Source organism: Condylura cristata, unplaced genomic scaffold (assembly GCF_000260355.1).
Source record: "Condylura cristata isolate star-nosed mole 26May11 unplaced genomic scaffold, ConCri1.0 scaffold00008, whole genome shotgun sequence".
Lineage (NCBI taxonomy): Eukaryota > Metazoa > Chordata > Mammalia > Eulipotyphla > Talpidae > Condylura > Condylura cristata.
The window spans coordinates 5710300-5721126 of NW_004567109.1; the positions used below are offsets into that span (position 1 = coordinate 5710300).

The 10827-nt window shown below is 45.6% G+C and overlaps 1 protein-coding gene across 1 annotated transcript in view; it reads left to right on the forward strand.

The window, feature by feature from the left end:
- The first annotated feature begins 1973 nt into the window (after nt 1-1973).
- LOC101630433 (protein DDI1 homolog 2) overlaps nt 1974-10827 on the forward strand; it is a 42324-nt gene continuing 33470 nt past the window's right edge. The window contains exons 1-2 of the mRNA XM_012722376.1: nt 1974-2099; nt 6433-6518. Coding sequence (XP_012577830.1) covers nt 6489-6518 — 30 coding nt within the window. The 5' untranslated portion in view covers nt 1974-2099; nt 6433-6488. The remainder of the gene's footprint in view (nt 2100-6432; nt 6519-10827) is intronic.

Sequence of the window (10827 nt, forward strand, 5' to 3'; positions counted from 1 at the left end):
TTTTTTTTTTTTTTAAGACTTATTTTTTTAGGGGCTTCCCTGGTTGTGCAGGGGTTAAGTCTCAGAACTATGAAGCTATCAGCAGTCATTGCAGCATGAGTTCCATCACCAGCCAGGGAGCTGACCCTCTTGACCCAGCAAACTTCTCCTGTCTCACCTGCTATTCCCCTCAGAGGTATATTTCAGCTGATCTATCTGTTCTCTGTTTCCCATTCTTTCTCTGATGAATCCTCTCACCCTCCATACCTCTGGGTGCTGAGGGGAGCAGCGGGCAACACAGGAGAGGTCTGCTACACCAAGTAGGTTAACTCCCTGGCTGGGGAATGAACTCATGCTGCAGTGGCTTCTGAGAGCTTCATGGTGCTGTGTCTTAACCACCCTTGCTCAACTTCTCTTTTACCTTAAATTCCTTGGCAAACATTAGGAAGTGAACTCCCCACCCACCCCACCCTCCATTAAAAGCCTTATTTAGGTGTATTTTGCGTGCCACAAAATTCACCTATTTTTTATTGTATAACTCATTGATTTTTTTCCTTGGCAAACTTGTGCAAGCATTACCAACCCAAGCTTTAGAATATTTCCACCACCACCAAAAAGTCCCTTATGTCTATAAATAAGCTTTTTCAAGGGTGTATTCTGTGTGGGTAATTAGCATCATGAATAGTTCCAGCATTTTCCATTTTGCCTGACTTTCATCTGCTGCTGACAGGCAAGAAGAAAATCACAATAGTCCATCAACAAATGTTGAAAGAAAACACCATAAACAGATCAACAGCTGGTTGCTCAAAATAGTTTATTCAGCAACCCCAGCATTTCCTCAGTGTCAGCCAGGGGCCAGGCTTTTGGTCAAATTTGTAAGATATAAAGACAAGACAATAGCTGTCTTCTGGAGTAAATCAGATGTGAGTTCAGTAGCATACAACCTAACATTGGCCTCAATAGCCAATGTTCTAAGCGGTAAAAGGGCCTCAGATGGGTGTGACATTTGCACTTCCACTGTGGAAGTGAATCCACTCACCCCCTCTCACCGCCCCCCCCACCACACCTCTGGCCTACACCCCAGTTTTTACATGTATAAATAATTTAAGTCAAAAAAATTAATAACGTGCATTTACACAATGTATCTTCAGAAGCACTAATGTTTACCTGGTCCTGTGTCCTTAGGCATGAAAACAAGCAGTAACAAGATCTGATCACTTTATTTCACAAGTTGATGACTAGCACAGACTAAGGGAAACCCATTCCAAATACAAGTTAGGGACCCATGAAAGTCAAACCTAAAAAAAAATCGGTAAGTTAATACAAAATCCAGGCACAGGCAAGGTCTTCTGAAGTGAAAAGGCTGAACAGCAAAAAGATTGCCACCCTTACTAGGAATACCAAATACTGCGCCATTTTACTTTAAAAATGTCAATTATATAAACTTTGTATAAAGTAGTTGACTCTTTTTTGGGATATTTCTGGGAATATCCTTTTATTTATTCATTTTCATTGAAATCTGTTATCCTTCAGACAGCCGTTCGTGAACCGTTTCAGACCAGAAGCATAATACAGTTTCTACTGCCCGTTTCCCATCTCTGGCCAAAGTAAGAAGAAGCCTTGACAAAATAAACCACAAGGAAGCTGCAGAAAGCTACGCCCAGCGTGCTCACCCCTGCAGGAACCCGAGGCCGAGACGCCCGGGTTTAAGCCCAAGGGCGCAGAGGGATGAAGCTTCAGTTAGAGAGAAGGCGACCGTCGCTGTGAGGCCTCGGAGACATCCGCACGTCCAGGAGCCGGAGCCACAGCTGAAGTTACATTTCAGGAGAAATCCAAAGAGCAGAAACTGGGCTAGACTGGGGTCGCCTAGCAACCAGGACTCCAAAACGCAAACGTCAGGCATTGGCTTGAGAGAGTCACGTGACCGGACGCTTCCGCCCGCTGGGAGATTACGCTGCGGGCAGGTGATGCGGCGCGGGCGCCTTGCAGCAAGTTCCAGGGGGTGGTCGGAGTGATGGGGGGGTTGGTTGGATCTCTGCCTGGAGTGTCTGCCCCATCCTAGCTGGAAGTCCTGGCCTTGGCTGGCACGGCTAGGCTAGTTGAGGCCTTCCCAATAAATGGTGAGTCTAGTTTGGTCGTCCAAGAACATTTCTGGAGAATGAGACGCTTTAGATGCTAAAAGTTGCCTCTTGTGGGAACAGAGCAAGTTCAATACCAGGAGATTTTAGGATGGCAAGAAGTTATGTTGACAAGTCAGGGGTGAAAATTAAGGATGTTGAACTAGGTACTTGAGGAAAGTGGAGCTGTTAACTGGAATAAAAGTCTCATGATAGGGGTTATTAGATAAAAAAAAAAAAAAAGGTGAGGATTCCAACTAAGAAGCAGTCATAGAGATTTTAATCTACAACAAATGTTGCAGCCATCACAGTTTGAATTTAGTTTACATAGCTAGGAACAGTGCACCATTGACATTAGAAATGTAATTATTCTTGGGTGGGGGAGGACTTTCTGGGCCTAAATAAATTTGACAAAGTTATGTTGATGTTCTGTGTGAACCGAGGGAAGTAGTGTGGAGTTTATTTTTTTTTTGTTTTGGGTTTTTGTTTTTTTTTTTCTTAAAAGAACTGGGGTTGGGCCCTCCCTGGTGGCCCAGCGGGTTAAAGCACTGCACTGAGAAACTAAAGCCACTTCCGCATGAGTTCGATCCCCGCCTGCCCCGGAGGTGACCACATGGCGAGGCAGACCTCTCCTGACCCGCCCGCTGCTCCCCTCAGCAGTGTACTTCGTTGATCTGCCTGTTCTGCTTCCCGCTCTGTCTCTGGTGAATCCTCTCACCCTCCGCATCTCTGGCCTGTACCCCAGTTCTGTACGAATAAATAAATAAATCTTTAAAAAAAAAAAAAAGAACTGGGGTGTAGGCCAGAGGTGTGGGGTGTGAGAAGATTCAGCAGAGACAGAGTGGGAAGCAGAACAGGCAGATCTACTGATCTAGGGAGCAGCAGGGAGACAGGGGAGGTCTGCTGCACCCTGTGTGTCACCTCCCTGGCCTGGGATCGAACTCCTGCTGAAGCAGCTGCAGCTAGCTTCATAATGCTGGGCTTTAACTCAATGTGACACCAGGAAAGGCCCAACTTTGACCTGTTTTGTAGTTTTGTCCAGTGCTGACTCTGGAAATCAAAGTACATATTGATTTCCAGCTCCAAACTTCTGATTACGCAAAGTATGGCCCTGACCTTACAGCCATAAACACCTGAAATGTTTTGATAACCCAATGAGCATAAGATACGTTAGAAATAAAGAGGAAGAGTTGACCTAGAATATAATGGAACTGAAAGGCTATCAGATTTTCGGAAAGATAAGCAGGAAAGTAAGGAGGCATTGCATTATGCATTACACATGATCCTAGGAAATAGAAACCCAGAGAGAAGCATTTTTGTGTGAAGGTATAATGAGTAAAATAAAGAGTATCTGCTTTCAGTTGACATGCCAAAGAAGATAAGGTGAGGTCTTTGAGCAACCCAAGAAGAAGCTGATGATGAGGGAAAATGTAAAAGAACAATATATACCTACTTTAAAAAAAAAAAAAAAGCAACAGGTTACAAATATCAAGCAAGTGCTTACAGTTTGGAGGGGGTCAGGGGCTTAGTTCTTATCCTAGGTGTTTCTTTAAATCCCTATGAGGACAGATGCCTTTATTAATCTGTTCCTTCTAGTAGAGAATGAGGGAAAAGCCTAGAATTATACAGGAAGCTCAGGGTTTCAGAAAAGCAAGGTTGCCCCAATAATGAACAGAGAACATCAATTAAAGTTTTAGAAATAGATATTTTCATTCTTTTTTATTAATAGGATTTTTAAAAAGATTTTATTTATTTGTGCAGACAGAACTGGGATACAGGCCAGAGGTGCAGGGGGTGAGAGGCTTCATCAGAGACAGAGTGGGGTGCAGAACAGACCGACTGATGAAGTACAGTCTGGGGGGTGCAGGGGGCGGGTCAGGTGAGGTCTGCCTCACTATGTGGTGACCTCTGGTGCAGGTGGAGATCAAACTCATGCTGAAGTGGCTTTAGCTTCTCAGTGCAGTTCTTTAACCCACTGTGCCACCAGGGAGGGCCCAGTAAGATTTATTTATGCATACAAGAACTGAGGTACAGGCCAGAGGTGCAGGAGTGAAAGGATTCACGAGAGACAGAGTGGGGAGCAGAACAGGCAGATTAACTAATATACACTGCTGAGGGGAGCAGTGGGTGGGTCAGGAGAGGTCTGCTGTGCCATGTGGGTCACTCCCTGGCCTGGGTCATTTGATAGCACTGAGACTTTAACCCCTGTGTCACCAGGGAGGCCCAGTGGTTGACCCTTTCTATGCCTCAGTTTCTTCATCTGTAAAATGGAGATACTAGCTTTTGAATTTTCGTGACGATGAAATAAGACACGTACGCGTGCTTAGGAGTGTCTGGCACAAAGTGAGCTTTCGGGAATGTTAGTGATCATTTGCCAAAGGGCTTGATACTCAGCAACAATCAATACGTGAGCTGATTCTTCCTGGTTGCTGTCCACCCGCCCTTCTCTGGCCATCCTTCCCATTCCCTCCTGACTTAGAATCCAGGGCCAGAAATGTCTCAAGTCCTTTGCGACCAGAAGTTACAGAGCTGCGAAGTCTGTTTCAGAGTGATGAGAGAGAGTGGGGCCCATGCTGAGCCACACTGCCAGACACAATTGAGTCCAGTCCCAGACGGGGAAGGCCTGAGGCGAAAGGATCTGGTTTGTGAGAGCTGGGGGACTCTGTTCCAGGAGAGGGGAGTGAGGAGTTCAGGGACACTGGGCCAGTAAGGTCTGTCAGCAAAGGACTCTGCTGCTCACACTTGGTGGATCCAGGTGGCAGAGGTGTAGACGGTCCCCCCACTCCAAGAATAAGACCTTGTTGTTGAATCATGGTGCAGCACATAGAGGACATCTTGGTTCCTGGGATGTGTTGATTGTATTTATTTTTGTTTCCTTTCTCTTAGTGAGTCATCCCCCCATTCTCCAAGACCAACCCATTAGCAAGTCCCATGGATTCTTCAAAATCTCTGATTTTCCTGCATTTCTCAGTCCCATCTGCCGCTTTTTTTTTTTTTTTAAGATTTATTTCTTCGTACAGAACTCAGGTACAGGCCAGAGATGCAGGGGCGGTGAGAGGATTCACCAGAGAAAGAGTGGGGAGCAGAACAGGCAGATTGACAAAGTCTTCTGCTGAGGGGAGCAGCAGGGAGACAGGAGAGGTCTGCCGCGCCATGTGGGTCACCTGCAGGGCTGGGATCGAACTCGCAGTGATGTGGCTGCAGCTAGCTTGCAGTGCTGTGTCCTAACCAGTTGCGCCACCAGGGAGGGCCACCATCTCCCACCTCTTTAGCCCACTGCTCCTCTCATCAAACTCCCATAGCTCCCTAAATATGTTCCTGTTTCCCCCCTTTGACCCAGTAAAACCCATTCTCCTTTAGCTGTCAGGCTAAAAAAATTATAATGGCCTTACTGAGATATAAATCACATAGCATATAAATCACCCACTTAAAAATTAGAATTTAGTGGGCCCTCCCTGGTGGCACAGCTGGCTAAATAAAGCACAGCGCAAAGAAGCTGAAGCCACTTCCGCATGAGTTCGATCCCCGCCTGCCCCGGAGGTGACCACATGGCGCAGCAGACCTCTCCTGGCCCGCCCGCTGCTCCCCTCAGCCGTGTACTTCGTCCATCTGCCTGTTCTGCTCCCCACTCTGTCTCTGGTGAAGCCTCTTACCTTCCGCATCTCTGGCCTGTACCCCAGTTCTGTACGAATAAATAAATAAATCTTTAAAAAAAATTAGAATTTAGTGGTTGTATAGTCAATATTATATTAATAACAATCTCTACAATGAATTTTAGGACATCTTCATCACCCCAAGAAGGAACTCTGTACCCCCTTGCCAGTCATTTGCTACATCTTCCATCTCCCCCACCTCCCACCAGTTTTAGGCACCATTAATTCTGGTCTCTATGAATTTGTCTTTTCTGGATATGTCATATCATCAAAATCATGTAACATGTATCTTTTGAGACTTTTTTTTCACTTATATAATGTTCTCAAGGTTCTATGTTGTATCTATGCTTTTTTATTGTCAAATAATAGTCCATTGATTGGCTATTCCTGCCACTTTATTTTTCATTCATTGTTGCTGGATTGAAAATGTATTGATCATAACTGTGAAGATTTATTTCTGAACAGTGAGAACTTTCAGAACTATAACTCTAATTATATAGTCAGTGCTCTCATGTTGGCTTTTCATTACATTTTATTTAAAACCCAAATGCCTCACTATGACTTATCTGGGGTCTTATTACCTCTCTGGCCTCGTCTGTCATTTTTCCCCTCTCTCCTATTCACTCCAGTCCCACTAACCTTTCTTCCAACCGAGATCAAGGTTTTCTTTTTTCTTCATTTAGAGGCGTGCACATTTCCTATCTATCTTGCTCACAAAATCACCCTGGAGGTGCTTCAGATGGCTGAAGTTCACATATCACATTCTCAGGTAAGATATGTTCATTCCACACAGTTCCATCCTCCAGTTACTCTATGACAATGAATAGCATGCTATTTGTTGAACAGCATTTAATCTGCTGTTCATTAGCTATTTAGTGTTCATCAGAGTGTGCGTTTGTTGTTTTTATTTGTCTTCTTGTCTGTCATTTCCATTAGAATGAACAATCCATGAGGCAAGGACATTATCTGTCCAATTAGGCTGCAATCCCTCTACCTAAATGATAACCTGCCTATAGCACGTGCTCAAAATATATGTTGAATAGTATACTATGAATAACTCTTTCTTTTTTAAAAAAAATATTTATTTATGCATACCAGAACTGGGGTGCAGGTCAGAGGTGCAGGGGGTGGGAGGATTCACCAAAGACAGAGTGGAGAGCAGAGCAGGCAGATCTACTGAAATACACCTCTGAGGGGAGCAGCAGGCCTGACAGGAGAGGTCTGCTGCACCCTGGGGGTCACCTCCCTGGCTGGGGTCCCAACTCAAAATTTCATTTATTACTTAATGACTGGGGTATATTCAAATGTCAGGTGCTCAGAACTGCCTGGGTTTGCAGATGTGGCATTATGATAGTTAGGACACTTTGTTGTAAATTTTGGACACTCAAATTGCAAGTGGTTCAAGGGAAAAAAAATAATGTCTCCTCACATGCCTATCAAATATAGTGAGTAGAATGTAACAGTTACAGAACAAATCTACTTCATGTTTAGTAAAAGAAGTTAGACACCAAACTATAGACAGCCTGGGTCGTTTTTATGTGGTAGAGAAGTAAGCAAAACTAATCTGTGCTGTTAAAAGTCAAAGTTGTGGTTACACTGGGAAGGAGAGTTAGCAGTTGAAAGGGAGTTATAAGGGGTGCTTCTGGGATACTGATTTTTGGTTTCATGAACAGAGGGGTGCTGGTTGCACAGTATGTTTAGCTTGTGAAAACTCACTGAGAGATACTTCTACTTGCATTTTTCTTTTTTTACACTGCACTGCAACAAAGATCTCTCTTTTAAGAGTTTGTTGGCTGAGCCTACTGTTTAATACATCAGTTATTGTTGCTTTGTAACAAATCACCCCAAAGGAGTCATGTAAAATAACTCTTTGATTACCTTCCCAGATTCTGTGGCTAGAAATTGAAAGCTTACAGCAGGTGCCTAAGTAACATTATTGCCAGTATCCTTTCTCCTTGATGAGAAAAAAACTCAATCCTGGCAGTTGTGAGAAGGAAGAGCAAAGATACCTTGTTTCACTTAAGTTGCAGTTTGCAAGAACCTCATTTGGTGAAGACTTTGCAGTGAAGAGCCTCAGCTGGAAAATCTCAATAGGCTGATGACCACTTAATAGTGGGGATTGCAGTCACCTGGAAGTGCCTTCTTCCTTGTGGGTTTTCCTGGTCATCAGTTTTGACCTCCGCTGGGCTGGTCCTGGTTCACTCACACTCTTCACGTGAGTGATACCGCTGCATGAGCCTTCCTCACAGCATGGCTACTGGGGTCCAAGTGCAAGTGTCCAAAAGAGTCAGATGGAGCTGTGTGACTTTTTTTTTTTTAAAGATTTATTTAATGATGCATGCAGAACTGGGGTGCAGGCCAGAGGTGCAGGAGTGGTGAGAGGATTCACCAGAGACAGAGTGGGGAGTAGAACAGGAAGATTGATGAAGTACACTGCTGAGGGGAGCAGCAGGGAGACAGGAAAGGTCTGCTGTGCCATGTGGGTCACCTCCAGGGCAGGGATCCAACTCACACCAAAGTGGCCACAGCCAGCTTCACAGTGCTGCACTTTAACCCACGTGCCATCAGGGCGGGCCTATGACATTTTCTTTTCCTTTCTTTTTTTTTTTTTAAAGATTTATTTATTCATACAGAACTGGGGTACAGGCCAGAGGCTCAGGGACGGTGAGAGGCTTCACCAGAGACAGAGCGGGGAGCAGAACAGGCAGATTGACGAAGTACACTGCTGAGGGGAGCAGCGGGCGGGTCAGGAGAGGTCTGCCACACCATGTGGTCACCTCCGGGGCAGGCGGGAATCGAACTCATGCGGAAGTGGCTTCAGATTCTCAGTGCTGTGCTTTAACCCGCTGCGCCACCAGGGAGGGCCACCTTTCTTTTTTTTTTAAGATTTATTTATGTATACAAGAATGGGGTATAGGCCAGAGATGCGGGGGGGTGAGAGGATTCACCAGAGATAGACAGAGTAGGGAGCAGAACAGGCAGATCCACTTGAAACATACTGCTGAGGAGAGCAGTGGGTAAGACAGGAGAGATCTGCTGTACCCTGTGGTCAGCTCCCTGGTCGAGGATTGAACTTGTGCTGCAGATACCCTCATAATGCTGTCTTAATCCATTGCACCATCAGGGAAGCTCTCTTTAAAAAAAAAAAAAGATTTAGGGCCTTCCCTGGTGGCCCAGTGGGTTAAAGCACAGCACTAAGAAGCTAAAGCCACTTCAGCGTGAGTTCGGTCCCCACCCCGGAGGTGATCCACATGGTGAGGCAGACCTCTCTTGACCTGCCCGCTGCTCTCCTCAGCAGTGTACTTTGTTGATCTGAAATACAGAACTGAAATACACTGCATGTGGGTCAGTTCCCTGGCCTGGCATGGATTGAACTGGTGCTGCAGATAGCTGCATAGTGCTATCATGGCCATGGGAAAGATGGGCATCTAGCACCTCAGCACCAGTAGGAGAAAATATAACACAAAAAAATAGTCCATTTATGATTCCAAGCTCAATTGAATCCTTGACATCATCTAGCTGTCCTACATCTTTCTCTGCTCAACTTGCAATGAATGGTTATCTCAAACCTTCTTTGCTGTATCAGGCCTCCCTGGTAGTGCAAGGGGTAGCGCTAGGAAGCTATCTGCAGCTTAAGTTCATTCCCCACCCAGCCAATGAGCTGACTCACCTGGGGCAGCAGACCTCTCCTGTCTCACCTGCTGCTCCCCTCAGCAGGTGTATATCTGACCTAGCATCTATTCCAGCGCCCCACCCCCGCCCCATCCCAATCCATGTCTTTTAAAGCAAGGTAAATACTCACTCTTCCAGCCTTTTTTTTTGCATCTGTTCTGGTCAGGGATATGTAAGCAAAAATCTTCTGGGAGACTGGGACAATTATAGGAGTATGAAATTGAATAGGAAAATGATGCCTTGAATAGGAAAATGAGGTAGGGAATGGAAGCAGCCTGCCCTATTGTGGCCTTCAGGAAAAGGCCAAAAGCTTTACAGACACATTGGCCTTGGTATCGTTGGACCTGGAACCAATTCAGCTGTCTCCTTCCAGGCTTCCTATCCCATGAGAAAGCAAGCCCTTATTTGTTTAAGTCACTGATACTCAAGCTTTCATTTCTTGTAGCTGCTAAGTCTCTTCTTGACATCCCTGTTCCTCCACACTCTCCACTGTCACTCCCCCTTTACAAAAAAATTAAGTCTTCACTGACCAGTCTCACTTTCTTGCCATCTAGTCTACCTACTTGCCTGCTTCCACAGCCTTCCCTCTCTGCCATGGTAACCAAAGAGGACCCTCTATTTCATGGATGGATGGGGGCATTGGGCATGAATGGACAGATATCAATCTCGCGGCCATTTTATATTCTTCTTTCAGTTTTGGTTTTTCTGACTCATCCTCTTGTTCTGGGTTTCTATTAGTCATCAGTTATATGGCCGTAAACAGGCCATTTAAAGTACCAAGGATTTTTATAAGGCGGGTTCTCAGCTGTGTCCATTACAGGCCCTGCACTATATACTGGGGGTTGCCTGGGTTCAGGAAAGAGACACAGCGTGAGTAGAAAGAACTATTTACAAGGCGGGAGTTTGGAGCCTTAAGGAACCGAGAAATCACTACATGGCTGTGGGGCAGAGCAGTCAGGGCTCCTGAAAACAGGGCTGGAGAGGAAGAGGGTGGGCATAGCAGCTGGGTTCCATAAACTAGGTTTCCATCTAAATCATGGGGACAGGAAGTGAATTCATCTGAGTCTCATTTCCTACCTCGAAAATATGTTTATGCTGAGTTCTCGCTTTCTGTACTAGTTTGAGATTTCTTGAACGGTAAGTCCCTGTCATTGACGTTTTAGTCTCCCCCACTCCTAGTACAAGTTAGGCACTTAATATATGCCTGTTGGATGAAGAGGTGAGCTGGTGGAGTCCTCCACTGACTTCAGCTACTCAAGCGACTGGTTTTCTCTTTCCTTTGGCTCCCTCCTCCCTGCCGGAATCCTTTCTTCTAGCCCTGGCCCTCCCTTCCTCCCCTCCCTTTCCTCCCCCTCCTTTCCGTTTCCTCCCCTTCTTCCTCCCTCCTCCCCTCCCCTCCTCCCTCC